General features: G+C 52.5%; 1 protein-coding gene across 2 annotated transcripts; it reads right to left on the reverse strand.

Annotated features, from left to right (window-relative positions):
• Positions 1–8,327: 8,327 nt before the first annotated feature.
• On the reverse strand, positions 8,328–22,652 carry TBX3 (T-box transcription factor 3). 2 transcript variants are annotated; one of them, XM_061169650.1, is made up of 8 exons: positions 21,137–22,652; positions 19,197–19,464; positions 18,227–18,286; positions 17,818–17,964; positions 15,781–15,857; positions 14,287–14,444; positions 12,174–12,850; positions 8,328–10,322 (listed from the first exon to the last, which is right to left on the reverse strand). In XM_061169650.1, exons 1-8 carry the CDS (start codon positions 21,523–21,525, stop codon positions 9,861–9,863), a joined length of 2,238 nt encoding a protein of 745 aa, XP_061025633.1. In that variant the 5' UTR covers positions 21,526–22,652; the 3' UTR covers positions 8,328–9,860. The 2 variants fall into 2 exon arrangements, with proteins under 2 accessions (XP_061025633.1, XP_061025634.1); XM_061169651.1 differs by lacking the exon at positions 18,227–18,286 and having other exon boundaries at positions 21,137–22,649.
• Between the last annotated feature and the right edge of the window lie 2,675 nt (positions 22,653–25,327).

Raw genomic sequence — 25,327 nt, forward strand, 5'->3', positions numbered from 1 at the left:
TATTGAGAACCTACTAGGTGCTGGGGGTCTTACCGCTCTGTAGCTCATTTCCATTTCAAAGCAACTTTGAAATTGTTATCCTTAGCTTCATTTAACCCATTCTGAGTCCAGCCTTCAAGCAATGGGGCCCCTGGTCTGCATTTTTTGTTTGTTTAAAAAATAGCTTTGACAATTTCTATGCTTTATTTGTTTATTTGGTCTGCATTTTTTTCTTCTCCCAAAGTCCTCCAGACTTTCTCGGGATTTGTAGCACAGTTTTCCATCTTGAAAAATGGGGTGTAGGGACTTCCGTGGTGACGCAGTGGTTATGACTCTGCGCTCCCAATGCAGGGGGCCCGGGTTCAATCCCTGGTCAGGGAACTAGATCCCACATGCATGCCACAACTAAGGAGCCTGCCTGCCGCAACTAAGACCCACTGTAACCAAATAAATAAATAAATAATTTTTAAAAATTGGGTGTAGTAGCCACCCCTTTCTTTAGATGTGAGGCCGGCGAACTTTTTCTGCAGTAGACCACATAATAAAGATTTCTGATTCTGCAAGTCATACAGTCTCTGTCAAAACAACTCACTCTGGCAGCCGGGGAGAATATGTAAGTGAATGGGTGTGGCTGGATTTCCAATACAACTTGATTTCTGAACACTAAAATGTGAATATCAAGTCTTTTTTGCACGGCACTAAGTATTCTTCTTTTGATTTTTTTTAACCATTTAAAAATGTAAAAACCATTTCTAGCTTACAGGCCACATGAAAACAGGTGGCAGGCTGGACCTGGCTTTCCTCTGACACCTTGCTCCCTCTGTATCTTACCTTCAGGGGATGGCCATGAAACTGGCTTTACTGGACTGCAAATCTCATGAGAACAGAGACTGTGTCTCAGATACAGTTATCTGCTCAATAAATAAATGAATAATGAATGAGTGGCCCTCTGTCTTGCCAAGTCTTGAAAAAGCCCCCCCTACAGTTCCCCATAGAACCAGCAGATGGCGGCAAAGGAACGGCCAAGCAAAGGCGAGGGAGAGCGGTTGGAACTGAGCTGCTTTTTTTTTCTGTATCCTCCCTCCCCTGAGCTCTGCAAAACAGGTAGCTTGAGGTTTTTTTTTTTCTCCCGGGAGAAACCAAGAGTTAGTGTTGATTGACTGCAGTCTCCCCTTCCTGTTTGAGCTTTCTCACCTTAGGTCTCTGTTCTAACTCAGAGACCAGTATGTGTCAAGAAATCGGGGGAAGTAACACCAGGGGGGCTTTTATGTCAAATAAAACCAGCGCAGAAATGGCCTGTTTATCGACAAATGGGGGGGGGGGGGGAGGGAGGGGGAAGCGCGCTGCGTTCTCAGCTCCCTGAGGCAAGGCCCAGGCTGTCGCCAAACACTGGTCTCACCATCCACACTTTTCTTGTGATACGTCTGCAGGAAAGTCTTGGGGGAAAGTTTGGAGTGAACTTGAGGTTGGTGGGGAATTTGTGGATTTAGGGGGGCTGAGATGGCAGCGGTGGAGAGAGGTTGGGAGCCTCTGCTTACATCACCTCGTATGAAATCCATCTTGTCCTGATGCCAGGATGAAATCCATCCCTAAGTGGCCAAGTACGACCAAAAGGGGTTTATTTAGGCAAGGCTTGGGGTGATGAGGGGCTTCCCCTGGGGTCTTACTTTATCAGAGAGGAAGAAACAAGAGAACCCTTCCCTCTTTCCTCAAACATTCTGCCCTGTTTAGGACGTTTCTTTAAGTGCTAGTGAATTTTCATGTGTGGTTGGTGTGTTTGCTTAAATAAAACAAAAGAGGGAAGCATGACAGAGAAAAATGCAGGCGACGTTTTAAAATGTTTCCACTGTAACCTCAGCCTTCCAAGTTAACGGGGTTCCTGAGCATGTTTAGGCTGGCCTCATACACACTTTGGGTAGGTGCCTACTTTGTTCTAGGTTCTGCTGGGCAGTAAAGATAAAGGGAAGTTTCTGCATTGGAAGAAATCCCAGGCTTCACCTTGTTCTTTCTTTTTTTTTTTTTTTTTTTTTTTGCCCTGGAGAAAAGGCTCAGGTGACCCTCAGACCCCAAACTATTCCCCCCGCCAACACATACGCATCTATCTTCCAAAATTCAGGTCCCCAATACCACCAGATGTGGTTTTAATTTTAAAAACTAAGACCTTCAGAAGATCTGAACAAAGATGAAAACTGCCAGATCACCATGATGTACGTGGAGATGGCTAGTACAGGGATATAGATGCAGGGGAACCCCTAACCTGGACCCCAATGGTCTCTCCACAAAGGGGACTCCTCTGTGTCTCCCCTTGCCCTAGATCTTGAGGTGGGAGGAGGGTGTGTAGTAAAAAGCAATTTTGTTTTATGAAAAGTGGTTTCCTTTGATTACCTGTGCTAGTTGAGTGGGGTTGACCTTAGCAACAGGAAATTAACACAGAATTCATTGGGAGTGATAATGACTGTTCATAATCATTTGGTTGATAAGTTAATATCATTAATTAGTCATCTAATTAGACAATGCCTGAGGCCTTCTGGGTCTGGAAGCTTAGCTTCAAAATAAGCAAGGAAACAGTGTCCTTCGAGAAGGTGAGTGAGAAGGATAAGGAGAGAGTTGGAGCTAGTCCCTAAAGCTAAATTCGACCTGACCAAGACAAGAGTCTCCAGGACCCACCCTAAACTCTCCCCCCATTTCTTTTTGTCCTCAGAGCAATGAGTGCACCTTAATTTGGTTGGGTTCAGACATGTCTGAGAAACTGAGGAAAATTGTCGGGTTCCCTCCCCCAAATCTGCATATATGCACAGTAACAAACTTTTGTCTATGATTTCTGGGGATCCGCTGAAGTCAAGAGCTCTGGCCTCCAGTTGAGAGCCCTCACCCTAAAGAATGTCCATAGCTAAAGGGTGCGGGCCTTCGGGAGAGGGCCGCCTGGGACAAGGCAGCGTTGCGGTGTAGGTACACCATCCGGCAGACACGCTGTAACACTGGCGCTCACACCTCGGGTTGGGAGGATTGGGGCGTGGAGGCGACTAAAGTAAAGAGCCGTGACAGCGGGCGCTCCCCTGGAGCTCCTGGGAAAGTGAGGGGCGCCTGGTCCCGGCACAAAAAGAAAAAAAAAGTGACGTCAAAGACGCCCGCGCTGGGGACTGGGGTGGTCGGCAAGGAGCGAAAGTGGCAAGAAGGAAGTCAGTGCACGAGTGTCAGTTCCGTGCCTGGGTGTCCTTGACGCTTTGGGGACCTTGAAGGGGCAGGGGGCGTACCGTCCTGGGCCCGCCGCGCCGGCGGGAAGAGCGCCTAGACGGGGGTGGGCTGGCGCGGGCCCCGGGGAAGCAGCCCCTCTCCTCCGGGTGCAATCCCCCAACCCGAAACCAGAGCCCGGGCCATTAGCGGGAAACCGAAGTGGCGCGGGGGATCGCATTTCAAAAGCTCAAATAGACTGGCTGACTCGGATCGTTGGACTGGGGGGATGGGGGGATGGGGGGGGTGTGGAGAGCCGGATGGCTCGGACGGTACCAATGTCCCTTTTCTAAGTCCCTCCCCCGCCTCCCCCCGCCAGGGACTGCCCCGAAGCTGCGCGATGGGACCGGCACAGGCCGCCTGACTTCATCCCAGCCGCGGGACAGAAAGCGCCTTGCGTCTTGGGCGCAAGGAAGACGGGTCCCTATTCCCTACCCGAGCAATGTGTTGTGTCCTCCCCGTACCCCACCGCCTTCCCCGCCCAGCCTGCAGCCAGACCCGGGCCTCGGCTCCTTGGGTGCATGGGGCCTACAGTTGCCCAGGCTGGGGAACCTGGGCCGCGCTGTCTCATAACCAGGCACCCCGTTTCCTGCGTGGGGCTGCGCCCTCCGTACCCCTTCTCCCGCCTCTAGCGGATCTATCTCCCCACTAGCCGGGCGCTCGGCTTCCACCTGGGGCCAAAGAGTTGAGAGAAAGAGGGGCCGAGGAACTAAATTTGCTTAAGTTCCTGGAAGCTGAGCAGGGTCGAACCAGGAAGGAACAAACGATTCTTGCGCCGGCAGGGTCCCCACCTGCAGTCCCCGGCCTTCGCGCCTGGGAAGATGGAGCTCAGCAAGTGCTAGGGACGCAGGGGAGGATCGGAGGCCGGTGGAGAAAAGCCTGAGATACTCAAAGCCCGAGTCTCGCTCTCCCACCCAGCGGGAGAGGGAAACTGGAGTTAGCGTGGTCGCCCTGCCGCCCTGGCGCACGCCGCGCGGTTGTAACTCCCTGTCCCTCGCGACTCAGATAGGGACGAGAACACTGTATCAGCTTCCGTGCCCCGCCGCAAGCATTTGTAAGTGGGGTTTTGTCACCAGCCAACCTTCGCTTCGCCCGCCTGGGAACCAGGGCCCCAAGCGTGCGGTCTCCTCCTCGACGGCACTGCACGGGGGAGAGAGGGCTGGAGAATGGGACGCCAAGATAGAAACTGCGCTTTCTCACTGCACGAGAGACGCCCGAGGAAATGTAAAATGTTCTCGTATGAAAAGCGCGTGAGACGCACACCGAAATCCAGAACACGCCCATAGATTTCTCTACGTCTTGGATATATGCACCGCAGGTATGTACACCTCCACCTGAACTAGAAACAGTGGTTCCACTGGATTCTGGGGCCGCCTTGGTCTCGAATCCTGGCTACACAGTGTCCCGGGTGCTCTTGGGTTAGTGATTTCACTGTTCTGAGCCTCAGTTCCCTCCTTTGTAAAACAAGGCATAAAGGTCGTCCTCACACACCATAGGGTTAATTGTGAGGCGGTGTTAAAGGAGATCTCTTTTGTGGGGTGCCTGAACCGAGTACCTAGCTTGTGCACGGGCCCCTGGTACGCTGGCATGCCAGCTCATTTTATTATTGCTGTTCCGTGTACTTTGAACGCCGACATCTGCAACATATACATGTTGATTATACGCATCTTGATTATAAAACAACCAAAGGCATCTACATCCGGAACTGTCTTGCGCAGGAACTTCGAAATACAAATTGAAAGAGACGTCTACTGGTGGAGCACGCACAAGTACGTACACGCGCGCGCACACGCATCTACTTCTAACACCTGTAGCTCCCGACCCCAGAACGCCCAAAGAGCTACCCATAGGTACGAACTTTCTAGAGCTATGTGTATAAGAGCCAGGTCGCGATCGCGGCCTCGCATCTACACCCGAATAGCCACTCTCTTGGCTGGTTGCCGTGAGGTCAAATTTGGAAACCAGCGAGGCAGAAAAGCGCACGGACGCGAAGCGTTTCAAGCCTCTTGCAGCGCCCAAAGGCGGCTGCCTGTCTGCTGGCTTAGGGGAAAGGTCAGGACAAGGGTTTTCCTTCTTGGATGGAATTTTTGTAAGGGCCTACGCGCCGGGAACTCGCCCCACAAAGGAGGGGTAGGTTCCAGTACAGCGCAGATCCAGAGGGAGGCTCTACACACACGCTCACTCGCACTCGCACCCCCGCGTGCGCACCCCCGGCTCCTTCGGGCTTGTCGAGACCCGGGAGGAGGGAGCGCAGGGTCGTGACCCCGGCCTCTGCCGAGCGCGCCCTTCGGCCCCTGCAATTAGCGCCGGGAGGTCAGCAGGAACCCGGACGCCTTCACTCGCGGCTCCGAGCACAGCAAAAGACGAGCCCGCCCCCTCCCCCTCCGCCGGTCTCAGACGCCTGGGCGCAGCCAGGCTTGGAGCCGACCTTCCCAAGGGGCGGGGGCCGGAGGGCTCAGGCCGGCACCCGCATTTGTCACCTTAAATCTACAAATCACGAAGTCGCTCGGCCCTGCAGGCTGCGGTAGCTGACCCCGGCCCGGGCCCTTTACGGACCGCTGCTCACGAGAGACATGTGCCCTTCGTCCCTGTAGACGCGGCCAGGGTAGAAACCGAAAAAAAACCAAACCAAACCAAACCAAAACAGAGTTGTAAAGTAAGAGAGAGCGCATCAGGCAAAAGGGAGTTGCATCCAGGGTAGCATCTGAGTGGTGTATATTGGGGAGGGGGGAATCCTTTCTCTCGCCATCTACCCAGGATGAACTCAGGTTATCCCCTGCCCGACAGGGTCGGGGGAACTGGTAGAGGTTTCTACACGGAGCGGCAAGGTACTTGGGAGAAAATTATGAGAGAGGATCCCCCTCATTGAATTTCCGAAGGCTCTGTGGAAACCCGAAGTCGGGAAGGACTGTTTTTCTCATCTGAGGCCCAAACAGGAGTGAAAGCGATATCCAGGAAAGAGACGACGGCGGCTTCTTCCGACGTTGGGGTGGGGGGTGGCGCGGGGGGCAGAGGAGGAGGGGAGCCCGGCCTGGGGTTGGAGAGGATGAGAAGGGGCAAAGGTGAAACGCCTCAGCTCCGAAACCCCGGAGGCACTGGGGAGCCGAGCAAGCGGCGGCCACCGGGGCGCGTTCGTGAGCCAGACAGATAGGTGGCACTCGAAGCCCGGAAAAAAAAAAGGCGAAGGCGCCGGCCCCGAGTGGCCTCCGCGGCGGCCGCCGCCACCATAAAGCCCGCGGCGAGATTGCGACCGGCGCCAGGTGAGTAATAGGCAACGAAATCCAGAGAGATTGCGAGCCGCTCACCCCCGGTCCATCAGCGCCACCAGAGTTACTCATTAACATCACTATATACAAATAAGATACACGGGAGATTAAAAAAAAAAAAAAAAAAAAAGGCAAGCCCTGGGAGAGGCTAGATACACGTCTGAGCACCGTCCCAGAATTTGGGGGGTGAGGTGGGGAGGAGGTGAGCAAATCTGGACCGTGAAAGAAAAGCATTCCTGCCCTCCTTGAGGTTGAGGCTGTTTTCTGCCACCCCCCCTATCCCCCCACCCCGGCTCGGGGAGAGAGCTGCCGAGCACCCCGAGCCGACTGCCACCTTCCCGGGCGCAGGCACCGCGCGTAATCGCTGGGCCAACAACCAGTCCCAGTCGGCTGCGGCCGCTGCGCGTAGGGCGCACGCCCTGGAAATCTTCGGGCCCTCCGGGGAGCTAGCGCCCCAAAGATTCCCAAGCCTGGCAAAGCTCCCCCCACCCACCTCCGACCCTGATTGTTTTCCCTCCCACCCCGGGAGACCGCGCAGGAGAGGCTATGGGGCTCCCCACGTGCCTGGTTGGAGATGGAAGGGGCTGTGCCCCCCTCTCCAAAAGGTCTCGACCTCGATCCCCTTCCAAGTACAGCATGAGGGAGGGGAGGGGGGGTCCTCCTTGCCGGCCATTCAAGGGGCCCGAAGGTGACAGGGACTTGGGGCCGGGCTGGCGGGCTCCAGGGAAGGCGGGGGAGGGCGGCAGCCGCCAGGCAGGCTCCGGCTGCGTCCTCAAGTCAAGGCCCCCGGGGCAAGCAAAGGCCTGGAGAACCTTCCCGTCCTCCCTAAACCCCCCCCCCGCCCCCAACACACACACACACACACACACCTCCGAGGCGAGGCTGGGGTGGGGAGGGCAGGAGACCAAAGACTGTCATGGCCTCACCATTTTTTATTGAATGTTTCAAAGATAAATCGAACTTCAAAAGGCAACTCCCCAAACAGCCTGGAGGCTGGTTGGAGGGAAGAACTGGAGGAGGGTGTCAGCCTCCTGGGTGACTTTTCCCTCGGAGGGGGTCAACTATGCGCCCTGGAATTACCTTTCCCTTGCGGGGAAAACTGCCCTCCTCCCTCCCGTGACGCAAAGTTTGCGCAGAGCTGGCCGCGCTTCGCACGCACAATTCGGGCTGAGGCCTCCGAGGGGTGTCTTAGGTCAGCCTGGTCCAATCTGAGACACCGGGGACTACAGGGGGGCGTTCGATTTCGTCCCCTTCTCCTGAAGCTTGGAGGGTTGCTGCCTTGCCAAGCCGGGGCTGGCCACGAGGAGATTCTGCTAGTTTTTGTTTGTTTGTTTGTTTTTGTTTTGTTTTTTTGCACACTGGGGCAAGGAGAAATTGACTTGAATTTCCCAGATCGACGTGCAAAGGGAGAGCGAGCCTAAAACGAAAACGTTCGGATTCGTGCGGGGAAACACTGACTTAGGGAGCGAGCATTCTTTTTCCATTAAAACTTAAGTATCTGAAATTGCTATTCTATCCAATTCTAATCAGCCCCCCTTCCGTCTCTCGTTTTGCTTCCTAATTTAAAGGAAAAGTAATTTCAGATTGATGCCGCTCCCTTCGCCGCCGCCGCCGCCGCCGAGTAAGGGACTTTTGTTTTTAGTTTTGTAACTTGAGTGACATCTCATTTTGTTTCAGTGGGGGCGGTCTTAATTATTTAAAGGCAAAGAGAAAGGGCTAAAGGAAGCCAGGAGAGAAAGAGGCCCACTCTCCACTTTCAGGAAAGTTCCCTAAAGAAAGCACTTAACACGAGGCCCAAAGACATTTCAATAAAAATTTATTGAAATTTCAATGATATTTTAAAGAGAGGGGGCAAAAATACAGAAAACCAAAGAACTCAACAATTATAACACAAAATATACCTTCATGAATTTTTGTCTTTAAACCAGCTCTCAGCACCTGACTTTTGAACTGTGAATATATATCTCTATAGGCACCAATTCAAAACACCATCAACACTGAAGACAGTAAGTAGTCAATTCCACTTCGTTTTGAAGAAATCAGAGACTAGCAAATACAAATACAAAAGAAAAATCATACAGTCAAACCACAGCCTCCGCACTCCCCACCCCACCCGCAAACAATCTCAGAACCACTCTTAGGAATTTCAGGTGGGGCTGGGAAGCAGCCCCACCTCCCCAAGTTTTGGTAAAATAGGCAATAGCACTTTTCCCCACTTTTGGACATTAAAAAAAATTTTTTTTTCTTTGCAGACAACTCTTTTGAAAAGTGTGCCGGTGTTGGTGCAGAAAGTGTGTTTTCTACTTTTAAAAGCGATCCTGTGACCTTGAAATAAAACTGACTATAGGAAAACAAAACCACAAAACCTGACAGCTGCAATCCTATTTACACAGAGCTATGTACAATGTCAATAAATTAAAGTTTAATTTTTCGAGCATTCATATTCCACCTATTTACAAGAGTTATCAAATAATTACATAAATACTTTGTCTAATAGTCTCGCTTCTTCTTTATTATTTTTTTAAAACCTTGTTATTGCATATACAGGAAAGAGAAAGAACTGCCAGAGGGACAACATGAATCCTGCTACAGAGCTTAGATAAAATAAATTCATTTTTGGTGTTTTCCCCACCCCTTCCCTTTAAATCATCCCCCTTGGGGTTGTCGAGAATCGAGGAAAAGGGTAAGGGGTAATGTCCTTTTCTCTCTAAAAGCAAGCATTCAAAAATAAAACCCACAAATACATTACTGTGGAACATGCAAAAAGAGACCTATAGCTCTTAAAACATCACAAGAATATTAAAAAGACACAGATTTCCTTAATAGAGACTAAACAAGGATGGCAGGGACTTCCCTCCCCAAACAATGCTACCCAGTAATTTATTTAGAACTGATACGCAGGTCACTAGAAAGTTTTTAATCTTCACAAACAGAATCATATTAATGTATCCATTTATCCCCGGTATTTTTTTTTTCAATTTTATTTGTGTTTCCACTTGACACGGTGAAGGAAAAAATATATATATAAATCTGCACTGGGGGAGCTTTTCAACCCCTCCCCTTCTGGGGCCTGGCTACCTCGATCTTCCCACAGCTTCCAGACCAGCCTCGAAGGAGGTGCTCCGGCCGCCAAGGCATTAACTCCCACCCCCAAGAGCTCAGTGCAATCGACGTTTCTGAGCCAGATCCCGGATGTATAAGCCACGCCAAGAAGACAGGGCTTGTTTCTAGCACGTTCTCTCCAGGGAGTCCGGCACCCCTTCCCAGACAGGGCTGCACAAAGAAGGGCTGACCTCACTGCACGCCCGTGGTTTATTTGACATCCAACAAAGTGCACTGCAGACTGGACTGGACTGGAATGAAGAGACTTTTCTGGGGAGGGGTTTACGGGGATGCGCTGCGGGACCTGTCGGGCTTGGCTTCCAAGCCGCTGACCAGCCGCTGGATGTTCTGCAGTTCGCTGGTGGCCGCCTCCTTCTCCGGGCAGAGTTTGGGCGACAAGGACACGGAGCTGGAGGAGAGCGTGGAGGAGCGGCTGTTGAGTTCCGAGCCCGAGTCCACGGCCACCGAGGCCGGGCTGGCGGCCAGGGCGGCGGCCTTGCCGTCGAGGGGCCCCGCGGCTGCGGCCATGGACGGCAGGGCGGTGGTGAGCAAGCTGCTGCTGTCTGGCACCGGCACGGGGATGGAGTAGGGGCTGTAGCGCAGCCGAGGGCGCATGGTGTTCAGGTTCAGGAACGGGTGGCGGTGCACGGAACTGGAGGCTGCCGCCGAGGAGGCGGCCGCCGCCGCGGCCATGTACGTGTAGGGGTAAGGGAACAGGCTTCCGAAAGGCGACATGGCCAGGCCCTGGGCGAGGAAGAGAGAGAACGCAGGGGCAGAAGAGTCAGGGCCCAGGCTCTGCGCAGTGGGGAGGAGCCAACCTCATCCATCACCCCTCCCCCACCCATGCCCACCTTGGGCGAGTCCTTAACCTCTCTCCCTGGGGGGTAGGGAGCAGGACACTCAAACTTCTGTGTCTAGGTCCAAATCTGAGCTGTGTCAATCTAGGCCAAAGTATTCACTCCCTGTGCCTCACCTTTCTTATATGGCAAAACCAGCGAAAAGTTCAATAATTCACATACGTATGGGGGACTTTGTGGGTATGAAATGAGCTGCTGCCTGCAATATACTTCACACAGGGTGCCTGGCCAATAGGATGGTTGGAAATTCTCCCATCAGAGTCAGTTGTTCCACCTGTTAAATGGGGCTACAGACAGTCTACCCCACAAAAGTAGCTGGGTGAAAACCAGAGGACATAAAATATTGGACATGCATTTTTTTTTTCATTCTTGTCGCTCCACCTCTCCGCCCTCCTACTCCAGTCTAGAAGTTTTTAAAAAAAAAATCTGGGGAAGATCCTTAAGCAAAAGGAAAAGGGGTGTGGGCAGGATGGAAGGGGAAAGAGTAAAGGGTGCTTGCTATGAACAGAGACAAAGAAATCACCTAGCCCCAGATATGCTGGTGGTACAGGTGGAGAGACTGAGTTGAGGTAGGCCCCAGGGGTGTAGGAATTCACTCAGCTAGCAAGTGGCGGAAGCAGAATAAAAATCCGGGGACCCTGGCCTGGGCTAGTTCTCTCTGACCCATTGCCTTGGGTACTATTAGTACCTGTTTGCCCAGGCAGGCCCTCGCCCGCCTATCACCTGCCCACCAATGACAGGAGGGTCTCCAGAAAGGGCTAGCACAGGAGATGGGAGGGATGGAGGAAGGGCCGAAGCCAGCCCTTTTCTCAGTCCCCTCCTCCTCCCAGAGGGGGAGGCCAGTCCTGCCTCTTGGCTCAGGGAAGGGAGATGAATGTGCTCAGACAAAACAAAAGGCAAGGGCATACAGAAAACCCCATAGAACCTTTTCGCCGGGGTTCAGAGCATTTTCAGCAGCCTGAGACTTCTCCCCAGCTGCTGGAGCCCCAACACAGCTGTCTGAGCCATACACAGGCCGCCAAGCCTGCCATAGCCCCAGCCTGTCCTTCTCTGACATTTCCCATGTGTGCACAAGCCATTAACCCTTTGGGGAACAGGCTGGCCTGCGAGGGGTGGGGGAGCAGGGAAATAGCTTCATATTGGAGGTTCAAGAATCAACTCTTCCCCAGGGAGTCACTTCCCTTCCCAGGCCATGGTCTCTCCCTCCTCTAAGTCTTGGGGGAGAGTTGGCTGTGAAACATTTAAGAGACATTTCAACTCTGAAGCTAAAATCACAGCCTCTGGAAGAGGCCCTGGAGTCTGACTGACTGCCTGGGGTAGAGTCTCAGGTCCACCACCTACCAGCTGTGTGTCCTTGGATAAGTTACTCAACATCTCTGATCTCTGTCCTTTCATCTAGAAGGTGGAGGTGATCATAGGATCACTGAAGTCAGAATAGATGGAGTACTTAGAAGAGCGCCCGGCACAAAGTAAGTGCTGTGTAGAGTTATTACCTGTTATTACCATCTAGTTACTCTGCTAGAAATAGCCCTTAACTTAGAAAAAAAATTTCTTTAAGTTTTGGTGGGGAGTGTGAAGTTATGATGAATCAATAAGTCTTGCACCTAGTAATAATAATGATGATAATAATAATAATAATTATTGAAAGCTTCTAGGCAGGGGGACTGGATGAGTGTCTGGGACCAAAGGGCAGGCAAACGAGAGTGAATGAGGGGCTGGAGAGGCGGCTGATAAATACCTGAGAGGCCAGGACGTGCTGCTGGAGGTGGAAGGGCAGGGTGGCCGCGGACGCCCCCGACAGTCCCTGCGCCGCGGCGGCCGAGGCCATGGCTGTAGAATCCAGGCCCGAGACACCGGTGGAGGCCCCGGACACGGTGGCCAGCAGGGGCCCCATGCCGGCGGCCATGCTGGAGAAGGCACCCCCCATGGCGAACTGGCCGGGGTGCAGGAAGAGCGGGTGCCCGTTGAAGAACTGCTGGCCGGCCAGGCCGGGGGCGAAGCCGAGGCCGGGCAGGGGGCCCTGGCCCAGGTGCGCGGCGGCTGCGTCCGTCTGCACGGTGAGCGGCGCGAAGGCCTCCTTGCCCGGCAGCGTGCGCGCCTCCTCGGCCTTGGAAGTGGCCGCGCCCTCGCGGCCCGGGCTCCGGCGCTCCTCGGCTCCCAGGCCGCGGGTGCTGGACGAGATGGTGGCCGGGCTGTGGCGCGAGTCGGGCGACGCCTTGTCCAGCCGCCCGCTGTCCCGGGGCCGGCCGCCGGGCTCGGCCACGAAGAGGTGCGCCTTGACCGCCGGGCTGCCCTTGTCCCGGCACGGATCCTCCGACGTGGTGGTGGAGATTTTGGCCGCGTCGCAGGCCTCCGGGCCGTGCTCCTCTTTGCTCTCGGCCTCGGCATCGCTCTCACCCTCGCTGGGACACAGATCTACCATAGGAGGGAAACAAAAGCCAAGCGGAAGGGCGTTAGCTCTGAAACCCGGGCCAGCAGAACTCCAGCTCCCAACGTTGAATCCCAGCTCGTCCACTTCCCACCTGTGTAACCCCAGGAAGCCCCTTAATCTCTCTGCGCCTCAGTTTTCTCATCTGCAAAGTGGGAGTGATGATACCGCAAATTTTAGTGGAAGGATGCAACAAGCTAGTAACGAATTTCAAGTATGTAGATAGAGCGGCACCCCTCCCTCCATAGATCCTTCCCCAAATGGGTAGTGAATTTTACTATTTTACACAAGTGAGGACTGAGCTCCTACTAGGTCAGACAAAGCCTTTACTGGCCTTTTTCCCATTCAATTGCAAATTCAGTTTTTAAACATTAAAACTGACTTACACTAAAATTCACTGCGGGAACACTTTCTAGTTACCCTCTCTTTGTTCCCTGAGGGATTGAGATCAGTCCCTTCCACAAACTTGTGGATTCTTTCAGAAGGATTTGTTTGGAGAGAACCCTGACATTTGAATTGGTAGTGGCAGAAGTGAACAATCCTCCTGCAATGCGCGCGCGCGCACACACACACACACACACACACACACACCCCACTGAGCCTTCTCTGTTTCCCCGGTCTCTGCAGACAGAGGTGGGTGATGAGTGGCCCACTCACTACCAGAAGACAATCATGGATTCTCTTTTGCTCTCACCACACCCTCTGTGGGTGTCCTACCAGAAAAAAAAAGAAAAAGGGATCCCATTTTGTGTTTAAAGCTTGAATGGATTGAAGACATACAGAACTCTCATTTTATTTCACTTAAAAATCAGGTCTCTTCCTATTGAGAGCATGTGTGTCTTTCCAAATAAATAGTTCTTGCTCTTTAAACACAGGAAACCAACTGGGGATTTTGCACAGCTCCTGCCCTCCCCAGCCCAGATTCTCAGTGCTCCATCTCCTCTCACAGGTCCATGGTGGCTCTATAGCTGGATTTCTCTTGGTCACCTTCCCTGTTCCAGGTGGCAGAAAATCCCCTGACTCCTCCCACCCCCAGCCTAACACATTTTAACCTAAGAGTTTGAAGATGGAGTAAAAAAAAAGTCAGCTGTTGCTTGGTTGGAGGGATGGGGTTGGGGGGGGTGTGGGAAAAAGAAAGAGAGAGAGAGAGGGATGCTCCAGGCCCCCACCCAGAGGGGATACAGGAACTGAGACCACCCCTTCCTCCCCGCCAAATCAGTGTCTGGGGGAAAGGGGTCTGAGCTCTCAGATGAACTTAGGGAAGGGGGACACACCTGATCACCCTTTGTGAGATTTGGCTCCTGTTTACAAACTTCTAGAAGGATCTGAAGCTTTGGAGGGGTCAGGTTCCCTGGTGGGTGCCCCCAGCCCCCAACTCTTCAGGCTTCCAAGACCTGGAGAAATCAGAGGTGGCCAGACTTACCTTTGAGGTTGGATGTCCCTACGGTGGAGACGGCCGGAGAGGAGGATTGGGCGAAGCAGCTGAAGGCAGCCTGCTCACTCGAGGACTCGTCGGAGGTGCCATTCTCCTTTTTGTGTCTGTCATCGAACACCCTCATGGACTGCATCGTGAGCTGCTTTCTGTGGCAGAAGCCCGCACACACCCAGCGTTACACATCAGAGCAGGATTTTCCCCTCTTGGTCCGCCCCACCCTCTCCAAAGAGGCGCACACACGCCCAGGGGGACGGAGGGGGAAAGAAGGCTTTGGGTGTAATTATTCAAGACCAGAGGGTTTCATTAGGGAAGGGGTATTGGCTGGGGCAGTGAAATCTGGTTTAAAAGTAAAGAGCAACTTTGGGCCTCACTGGTTCCAGTTCTCACACCTCCCAAGGAGTTACTGATTGCTCCTTTGGGAGCTGCAGGTCCAGGTGATGGGAAGATAATGTCTTCATGAGGAGGAGGACCATACCTGGTGACCCTGAGCCACTAGGTATCAGGTTGGGCCATCTCATGATCATGCATTTGTACCTGGATTTCCCTGCCCTCAGAGTTCAACGGGAAGGCAGGAGGAGTTTGAGTCTTTGTTCTTGTGAATTAGACATGAATTATGATGTCATCTTATGAAATAAACCATGATATGAAAAAAAAAAAAAAAAGTAAAGAGCGAGAGGGGAGATGGGAGCCAGCCAGAGACAGCTGAGCAGCCCTGCCTCACAGGCGGAGGGGAAGAGGAGAACGCAAACAGTGAACACAAAGAACGGACCAACTCCGCATGGGTTGCTGAGATTGGGAAGAAGTGGTCATTTCATGGTGCACTTTATACTGTAATCGGTTCACCAACACATTAATCGGACTAAAAAAATCTATTTTGATGTGAGAAATTATTTCTTAATGCCCACCCCTCCCCCAGGGGATAGGTTAAAAATTGGGGCTGATTTTCTGGATTTTCAAAATTCTTTGAACGCGGGTGGGGGAGGGGAGAGCTTCTTTTATATACCAGCCAGCTGTCTGCTTAATGCAGAATGATATGTGTCCCCACAGAAGGAGGGGGCCATAGATGTCTCCAGGGGCTTCAGTTCTGTCTGAGGGTATTTGCCAGACAAGACTGCAAAAATTCCAAGGCATTTTGTGAATGGCTTAGTCCTTTCCTGGGACCTGCCCAGGATGAACTTAAACTAATTAGAAATTCATAGGCATCTGTACATAATCTGTATCCCCGATACTTTTCTTGCAGAGACATCTTTCTATGGTGTGGCCTAGTTAACTTCCTTTAAGGTAACATGGAAGAGGTAGAGAAAGTAGTGTACCGAAATCGGTAAGCTCTTGGCTGAGGGGCATCAAACTGTTTTCCACCCTTCCCCCACCCTTCCCCAACCTTCTCAAGGTAAGTGCCTGCATCCCACTTCTAACAGTCGAGTGTCGGGACCTAGAAAAGCGATTTTCTAAATTATCTGAGAAACAACTGTCTCAGCTCACCTTTTTTCTCTCCTGCCATTTCCAGTGTCCCGGAAACCTTTTGCAAAAGGGTTGTTGTCTATTTTTAACTGAGTTATCTGGAGAAGGAGACACAAGCAAGAAAGAGACATTGGCTTCCTTTTCTAGAATGTTCAGGGAGTGTTTCCCCCAACTCATTAATCTACTAGAAATCTGACTTCCAACCACTAGAGAAGTCATTTGGATAGGCCAGGTTGAAGAGAAAGAGAGAGGGGAACACAGAAGAAGTTTGGAGGGGGCCAGGAGGAAAACCAAAGGAAACTGTGCCATGGCTGGCATCTCCCATTGGAGGCCAAACCAGGGATTCCAGGCTGAAATGATCCTTGCCTGGGCAGCCAACAGCTTGGGCTTAGAAATGGAAAAGCTGTCAAAGGGCAACCTGTAGGTCTTAAAATTATGCTTTCCTTTAGATTTTTTTATACAGTGCAATGATCATAAAATATGTTATGGTATATTCCCTGCCCCAAAACACACGCACAAACATACACACAGCACATCCTCCAACCTTTTCTGTAAATCTAATAAAATGATTTATGGGGTTTCACTACCCTTGTGCTGGAGTGGGCTTGATTTTTTTGCTGGGTGTCGGGGGGGTATGTTTCAGGAATTACGATATTGACAATTACAGATTTAGAAGGACTGAATGACCACTGTTAACATTTGTTTTCATTTATATGCCCTGCCACCGCCATTAGGTGGAGAAGGCCCATGGCCGCTTTGATCAAAAATGCTATATTTTATTATTCCATTAACAACTTAGATTCATAGGATTCTGGGTCTAGAGGGTGCGTGCATTTTTACACGCTGAGGAAAAATAGTATGTAATCTTTCAAATCCCTTCCCTGCGGTGGGGTCGGGGATGCGGATGACGTATAGTACACAGAGTTCGCTAGAGGTGGGAAAGGGGCCCCTTGGATGGATTCTTGTTCTTGGAATAAATCCTGTTTGCACTTCTTGCAGGAAGAGGAGGTCCTGATGTCCTAGTCTCCAGACCAAGGAACCACACCTGGAACACCCCCATCAGCGGGCCACAGAGGACCCACCCATAGTGAGAGTGAATTCAAAATGCAGGGCATCGTTGTCTGGTGAGCTGGACTGGCATTGAGGTCCAGGGTTCAGAAGTTGAAGGGCAGAGGTCCTCAGATGCCCCCCACCCCCCTACCCCCCGCCCCCATTAACTGCCTGCTAACAGCCAAGCTGGCGACTGGTGAACCCGCAGCCAAGAGTCACTTTCTCTGTGTCTCTCTGTGTCTCTCTGTGCAAACGCCCATGACCTTCGGGCCACCATAGCTTTACATACCAGGTGCTGCCAGCTGTTCCATTTGGGGGTACTCCTAATCCCCGGCCTCAGGCCCAGGGGGGAAAAAAACCCTTCAAATGAAGTGGTGACTTTGGTCACCTCATCTCAAAAGCCTCAGACAACTCAATTAGCATGACCCTGTGATCAGAGTAGGTTTTTCCAAACAAACACACACACACACACACACACCATAAAAAACACAGCAGCGTAAAAGGTAATAAAAACCAGACCAGCTACTCGGGATTTCTGGCTAGGGAAGAAAATCTGGTCTCTGCTGGGACTCTCCTCCCAAGATCCCGAATGGCTTTTGCCTTCAATTTTAGCTGGTTCCTTTCGAACCTGATTTCTTGACCCTTCTTCCTGAAGGGGAAGAGGATGAACCTTGAAACCAACAGGAGAAAGCCCCGGGTCGGGTGGGGCGGGCAACAGTAAGGACGGGTGGTTATAGGAGCTTCTCACTGGCAAAGTTAGTGTGGCATTTTTTTTCACTCAGCACTGGATTCCTAGCTGGTCAAGTTTTTTTTTTTTTCCTTCTGCCTCTGCAGTGTGCCAATGCCCCTTCCCCGCAAAGCTCCACTGAAGGTCAAATCACAAAAGAAAAATCAGACTCCCATCCCAATGCTCTTGTAACTTTCTTCTCCTCTCCCCAGAGCAGCTTAAAGGGGGGAGGGGAAGTGGGTGTTAATATCATGATTAAAAAGAAAAGCGACTTTGGTTACCTTATCATTCTGGTATGCAGTCACAGCGATGAATTCGGTTTCGGGGAACAAGTACGTCCGAAAAGTACTATAAGGAAGTTTTAAGATGTCATTGGCCCTCACAATGTGGAAGCGGGGCTGGTATTTATGCATGGAGTTCAGTATAGTCTGCAGGGGCCGGAAGAGGAGAGACACACATCACAAGAGGATTTAGTGGGAAGAACAGGACCCTAGAACCCCTGTCAGGCCGACGTCTACCCCACCGAAGGGCACCACGCTTGTACCGAGCCCACCTCCTTGGAGTACCTCTGTGGGGACATTCAGCTCCCCACGTAATCTTCTGGAGAATCCAAATTGCTCCTCAATTTCCAAAGGGTCCTCCCCCACCCTCACCATCTAAGGTTGATTCGTACCTTGAACCCTAGCCTACCTGAGTACCAAAACTATAATTCCCCTGCCACGTTGCTTGATCACTTGGGAAGGCCAAAGTCTTAAAAGATAGAGAAAAACATGCATTTTAATTTACAAAATGATTCAGTCTTTTAAGTGCCCACTAATTGACGAGCCCAATCCACTTAAAGCCCTGAAAGGCTGAACTCTAGAGAGGAATATTTATGCCTTAATCAAATCAAGGGCTTCAAATGCAATTCCTGCCCCCTGAAGATATTTCCGCGCCATTCACGTCTTCCTGGGCCTAATCTTTCTGCTTATTCCTCACTTATCACTCTGTTTATTTTATTGAAATGTTGGGGAGGCGTAGGGGCAGGGGGCAAAAGGTCCTTTGCTTGACTTTTACAAGCAATCTAAGTCTCCTGAAAGTCTCTAGGAACTCCCTCCCTGAATCCATACATATACTCCCAACACACATGCAATTTTTGTACTGGGAAATCTAAGTCTCATTTCTAGTAAACCTGACTTTCACCTAAGCCCAATTCTTTTTTAGTCCAAGGGAAGAACATCTTTCAAAATCTGTATTCACACCCTCTCACCAACACGGTCAAGACTTCGAACCTTAAAACTCCCCTAAGCAACAATACGGCTGGTTTCCAAATAGAAGTTTGATATCGTAAAACAAATCCTTTACGAACATCTACCTTTGACACTGATTTTACGTCTTCACGATTGCTTTTTAACTTCCCTGTCAGGTCAAACAGTTACCAAGACCTGGACTTGCCATAGAATATGAGCCTCACTTCTTTCAGAATGCCAGGCCTTCCATTATCTGAAGAGAAACACCCTGGAATTCTCTCTCCATCTCTGTTTGCGGATCGAGCAAGTTTGCTATGCTTGGCAACTGAGAGCGAGGGAGAAACTCTTGATTTTACATGGAAGGTGGAAGCACTGCCTTTGCTAGAGAGAAGAAAGAGAAAATTTTATCGAAGGGAAGCAATGGAACTTACAAATCCGTGTTTGTCCGAAATGTTGTTGGTGAGTTTCAGTTTGTGGAAAGTGACAACTTTGGACATCCACTGTTCCCCCGTAGCAGGGCTGTCGGGGTGAATGTACATTCTCTTTGGCATTTCAGGGTCAGCCTTTCCCGCCACCATCCACCGAGAATTGTGAAATTTATACCGACAGTCATCTGCAGCGATAATGTCCATCAACAAAATATATTTGGCTTTTTTATCCAGCCCTGAACACCTTACTTTAAATGGAGGAAACATTCGCCTACGAGGGGAGAGAAGAGAGAAGAAAAAAGGAAAAAAAAAAATCACTCAGTTTCCCGGGTTTGATCTTCTACCTAAAATATTTAAATCAAATTTAAAACTTTCTATTACATTTGATGAGCTTGTGCCATTCAGAGTAGGGCGACTGGATGCAAAGTTGTTTCCTTCCACAACAGAAGGATTAAATATGCTCAAATGGCTCTATTTTAAATGTCCCAAGATTCAAAACGAATGAATTGTGGCACTGGATTTCTCTACATCATCTAATAATTTCTTTGTAATTTGTTTGGTCTCTCGTATGACTTTATAGATTGCCCTCCTTAGAGGGAAATTCCTGCCTCTGCCTTTTCCTCTGCCTTTTCTGGGTGTCTAGCTGTAAACAGCTTGGGTAGGATTTTAGTCAAGTTCAGTCAGTCGAGGTAGAATTTTCCACCACCCATTGATGAGAAAATGTTAAACGTATCAAGAAAAGAAATGTCAAGTTGCACCCCTCCCTGCTGTGGAACAGCAGTCCCGCTGCTGGCAAAATGAAACTGTACTTCGGTGAGTTCTCAAAACGAATTCTGTAGATTGGGGTGGACGCCCAGGCCTGATCACCAGCCTGCCTATCGCGCTGCTAACCCCATTCTCCCCACTGCTCGGGCCGGTCCGAAACGGCAAGACGCCACCACCAAATTGCTTTTTACTTTCCAGAGGCATTGGCATTCTGTACTTTTGACTTAAAAGGGAGAAGAGAGCGGATCGCTGTGAAACTGCCTGTATGTCTTCTGGGTTGGAGGATTTTATGGCAAACTTTGGCCTCATTTAGCTTGGAAAGACACAGAAAACTAAAGACCTCAAGAGAGGGATTTTCTTTTTATTCCTTCAACGTTATGCCTTGGTAGACTTCAATGCCATTTAAGAAAAAAATCAGTGATTTTAAGTGACAGGCACGTTTTGGTCAGGCAAGGACCTCTAAACGTTATGTAAAATGTGGTTGATAATATTCACACATGAAACAGCAGTATGGGGCTCCCTACTGGATCCTTGGGTCTGCAAACATAATCTTAATTAGCCAAAATTGCCTGTTGGACTCTCCCTCGATTACAGACACACGAAGCAGTATGGACAAACCCCAAATGCCCTTCGGTTTCTCTCTGACGCTGGCAGGGGCAGGCTCAGGCCCCCTCCAGACCCAGATGCTAGGCTGGAGGGCAGAAAAGGCAGGGCAGCTCCTTCCAGGCCTCCTGCTACCACACAAACAAAAAGGGCTGTAAGTGTTTCTCTCCGAGAGCAAAATGAACCAGACAAAATACATATACAAAGACACAAGGATGTTCCAGAAAGATTTGAAACACTGAACTTCCTGCAATGGGGTGCTTTTCTTTCTTCCTGCAGAGACGTCTGGGCAGCATTGAAAAAATTCTACCTATCCTGTAGGGAACCCGGGATGCAGACCCAGGTAGGAAAAACGGCTGGCTGCAGACGCCCAGGTAAGCTGAAATCTCCTACCACAGGGGCAGGGCCCGGGGAGGTCTCTGTACACAGTTCTGGTACACAGTTCTGGGGGAACTGTGTTTGCCTCTAAGCCGGAATAATTGGCAAACCGACCGTTCTGGGAGGAGAGAGAGAAAAGGAGGAAAGAAACCTTCAGTAGTCTGGGGGAGGGGGCCCGCTGCTTGCCGCTTGCTTACCTTCCCGACTTGGTAATGACCATCTCCGTGCCCCGCTTGTGGAACTGATCCCAAAGTTCTTTGGCCTCGAGGTGCACCTTGGGGTCATCCTCCACTTCTTCTTCCGGCTCCATGGTCTTCAGAGGCCTCAGATGTGTCTGCGGCCCCAGGGACGAGAAAGGGATGCCGGTCTCGGCCGCCCCCACCAATTGATCCATGATCGGCTTGGCCAGGGCGCCGGGCAGCGAGAGCGCCGCCGCGCCGTTGGGCGGCAGAGTCAGCGCGGGGAAGAAGGGCGGCTGGTGACCCAGCACCGCGCTCATGGCGAAGTCCGGCGCCCGGTGAGGTAGGAACGGATGGTAGGCCATGCTTGTCCCAGGAATGACCGGATCTCTCATGGAGAGGCTCATCCACTCCAGGCGGGGCGCTGGGCTCCAGCCGGGGACAAGTCCGCAGCTGCTGTTTTGTTTTGTTTTTGTTTTCTAACAGCAGCGCATAGTTTGGAGGAGGAAAAAAAAAAAGCGAAAGAAAAAAAAAGGGGGGAGATCACAACTAAAGCACCTCAAAGTGAGGGGAGAGGGAAGTGTCTTTTCGGGAGGGGAATGCCGCTTTTAAAGAGGGCAAGGCGAGAAATCAGGAGACATAGTCGCTCGGATGACTGTCCTTGTGTCTTGCGTTTTCAAAAAGCCGCTCCTGGAAGTCGGTTTACGAGGCGAGAGGAACGAGCAGGGTCTGGACTCGTGCCGGAGCCCTGCCGCTTGGCTCGAAATAGACACGCCAGCCCTCGGTCCCGGCAGTCCCTCCCCAGCCCCCAGTTCTTTGTTGCAAATGCGAACGGTTCTCCTAGGAGACTTTTTACCTTTTCTTCTCCTTCTTCTTCCCCCGCCCCCTATCTCTCTGCCTCTCCCTTTGGCTCGCAGGAGGCGCCTGCAGTTGCGCTAGACCGGCTTGAACTGCGAGCGAGGGAGCAGAAAAAGTCTCTCTCCTTTAAAAAAAAAAAAACAACAACAACTCTGATTGAAGCCCTCTTCTACCAGCGCTATCAAAACTTGAACTGCAAACGGGCTTCCGTTCGCCCTCCTCCTCCTTCCTCCGCTCCGAGCCTGGTGTCTGGGTTTCAATCCGAATCTTGGTGTGCTCTTCTCCCGCGCCTCTCTTCCTTGTCCTAAAACGTGAGCGAATTCGCTTCCTAAATCTGCGTCCAGACGCGCAGGGCAGGGAGGATTTAGGGGGGAGGAGGGGAATGAAAAGAAGGGAGAGAGAGAGGGAGAGAGAGAGAGAGAGAGAGAGAGAGAGGAGAGAGAGAGAGACAGAGTGGGAGAGGGAGCGCGAGGAGAGGGAGGGAGCGAGAGAAAGCCAGAGAGAGCTCCTCGCCACCCTCCTCCGCCTCTAGAATTCCCCGGGCGTCTGCTCGGCGGTCTAGAAGGTCGGGCTCTGCTGTGGGCTGCGGAGAGCCGGAGGCCTCTTGATTGGCTCTTTGACGCTTTCGGACCAATTGTGTTGCTGCATAGGCGTGGTTTTCACAGGTCGAGTGCTGGGGGATAGAGCCGAGTTATAAAAAGAAGGTGTCGGAAACTGTAACGTCGCAGCGCCGCATCGGTACTACTGCCTGTCCTGTGAATATGTCAACATGATCAGAGGGAGGGCGGGGAGCCACTGGGGAGCGCGCGCACCGAGTCGCCTCTAGGTGGCTTATCGAGAGATCGCCGCAGCCTCAGAGCTCGCTCGCTCTGGCTCAACCCACGTCTGAAATGCCTCAGTCATCCAGCCCGGGATCGAGGGAGGAGGCCGGGCATGGAGCACGGGGGAGGGAGGCGGGAGCGAGCGAGCCGGGCCAGGAAGGCGGAGAGCGCGTCCGGCGCCGGGTAGGGGCGCTCGCCTCTCGCGCGCTCGGCTCGCCTCTGGCCGCCGCGGCCGTTTCTCTCTCCCGCTCACCCTCTTAGCCCGGCCCCGGGCGAGCCGAGCGGACGGCCCAGGCTGCCGCGAGCTGCCCTCCGGCCGCCAGGCGCAACAAAAGCCGACCGCCGCGGAGAGGCGAGCGCCGCCGAGTCTCCAGGCTTGCGCGCTCTCCAGCCCCACGTGGAGCCAAGCTCCTCCCGGCCGCCACTAAAGGGCTCCCGAGCTCGGGTGTCTCTCGGTGCCGGTCTCCCCGGCAGCAGGGCTCAAGGGCTCCCGAGCACACGGATGCGGGCAGATCTCAGCCCACGCTGGTGGGGGCTCCCGCCCCACCGTGCGCCACCCGAAACTATGCGCGGAGACCCAAACACTCCTAGCACATCTGTACGCGAATACGCGCCGGCCCACTGGGACCCAGCCACCCGCGAAAACCACGTACACGCAAACACTTAGCCTGCGCGGCTGCCCGGGTCTGCGCTCAACTGACTCCGGGAGGCGGACTCGGGCTTTTTTGAAATACATTTACCAGCCCTTTTAGATCTCGTCTTCCATTTGGAATCGGGCTCCCGGTTTTCCACCTGAATGTGTGAGTGCAGAGGGGAGGGGAGATCTGAACAAAGTGAGCGCAGCGAGGGACTAGGTTCTGGGCCTGTCCCCGTCCAGCCGCCTCCCTCCCTTCGGCGGCCGGCTCGGTGAGGAGCTGGTAGGGGGAGGTGCGCCAGCCCTGTATCTTCTCCAGGCATCGCACTTATCTCTCGGTGCCTCAGTTCTTTCTCCACCCGGGGACTTATCTCGCCAGAAGTCGGGGGGTGAATTTGTAAAACAAATCGTGAAACGCCCCCATCCCAGAGGCGAGGTGACCGGCTCCAATTCAGGTAGGGTGGGGGGCCTCAGCAAGGGTGAAGGGGAGGGAGGTAACCGGATCTTAGCTATCAGACCTGTCGCCGAATTGGTAACTGTTACCGCAGGTCCCTGTCCGGGTCAGAGGATTCCCCAGACCCACATTTCCCATTTCTGGGGGCCAGTGAGTTGGGCCATCTCTGCTTGGATGGAGGGAAATCTTGGGGACAATATTCTTTTACCCTTCGTGAGTTAGGAGCTTCCTCCAGTGGAACGAAGGAACGGCTGATTGCGCGGCCTAGGGGGTTAAGAAACCCCAGGCTTGGGATGTGTGTGTGTGTGTGTCTGTGTGTCGATAGCCAGTACCGTCCTCTCTTACATTTTGCCTCGTGTACCCCCTAAGCCCCCAGCTCCCAGACTCCGAAGTGGGAGCAAGTGGGGGGGTGAAAATGCAGTTCCATTGTGGGCCAACCGCGCCGAGATAGGGGCGGAACTTTTGAGGCGACAAGATTTTCCAGCCTCGCATTTTTGACGCACATGGTTAAGAGCGCTTGGCGCCAGCGCTAAGAATTCCCTGAAGTCACCAGAGAGAATAGAGTGGTTCTGCGAACTCCGTCTGGCTCGCCACCTCGCCCCTTTCTTTCCCTTTCGGTCTTTCTCTGGCGTCCTCTCGGCCTCTCCCTGCCGTGGTGGAGCAAGAGGCGGCGGGGGCCAGGGTGTCGGCTCACAACGCCCCCCTCCCGCGTCCCTGGCGGCCCGATCCCGAAGGGTGCGAGAAGCCAGGCCTTCCCCCTTCTTACACCGACCACGGAGGTCACCACAGGGTTTCAAGAGTCTCTGGAGGCTGAAACCCGCCCCTCCCCCACACTGCTGGCCGCCGGAGCCCGGGGCCTCACCGCTGCGCTTTCAGGAGCGGCCCCAAACCCCCGGTCTGGTTTTGCCTTCACTCGCCGGCCAATCTCTGCCCCGACGCTCCGACTAGAAGGAAAGTAATTCTGCAACCACGAGATGATTGACCCACCCCCCAACTCGGTGCCCCAAGCGTCCAGATGCCCAGGAGAGAGACATTTTACTCGGTCCTCCGCATTCTGGCCTCCCTTCGGTTTGGACGTGGGAGGGGAGCTTGCTGATTTCACTTGTAAATATCTCGACTTGCCTTTGGCCTCTAAGGCGGAGGTGGACCTAGCCTTGATTTCTGCCCCTCACACGGCCCCCTCCCTCACGTGCCTATTTTTGCCCGTAGCTCTAACTTAACCCTGGGGTCACCCCAGTTGCCACTCCTGACCCCCACTCCCACTCCAGCGCGCAAGGGAGGAGGGGGGAGAGGAAAGTTTGCGGGGTTCTGAATCGAAAATGTCGACATCTTGCTAATGGTCTGCAAACTTCCGCCAATTATGACTGACCTCCCAGACTCGGCCCCAGGAGGCTCGTATTTTGCAGGGAGGCCGCAGTAACTTGGGATCAAAAGCGGGAAGG

The sequence above is a fragment of the Eubalaena glacialis genome, chromosome 15, assembly GCF_028564815.1.
Source record: "Eubalaena glacialis isolate mEubGla1 chromosome 15, mEubGla1.1.hap2.+ XY, whole genome shotgun sequence".
Classification (NCBI taxonomy): Eukaryota; Metazoa; Chordata; class Mammalia; order Artiodactyla; family Balaenidae; genus Eubalaena; species Eubalaena glacialis.

Excerpts from the sequence above, each read along its gene's own strand:
- TBX3 (XM_061169650.1), bottom strand. The coding sequence starts at position 21,525 with ATGAGCCTCTCCATGAGAGATCCGGTCATTCCTGGGACAAGCATGGCC. Across the intron at positions 18,287-19,196 it reads TTTCGGACAAACACGGATTT|ACTTTGGCCTTCCCAAGTGA; the intron begins GTAAGTTCCATT and ends CTATCTTTTAAG. Across the intron at positions 10,323-12,173 it reads AGCACGTCCTGGCCTCTCAG|GGCCTGGCCATGTCGCCTTT; the intron begins GTATTTATCAGC and ends TTCCTCGCCCAG.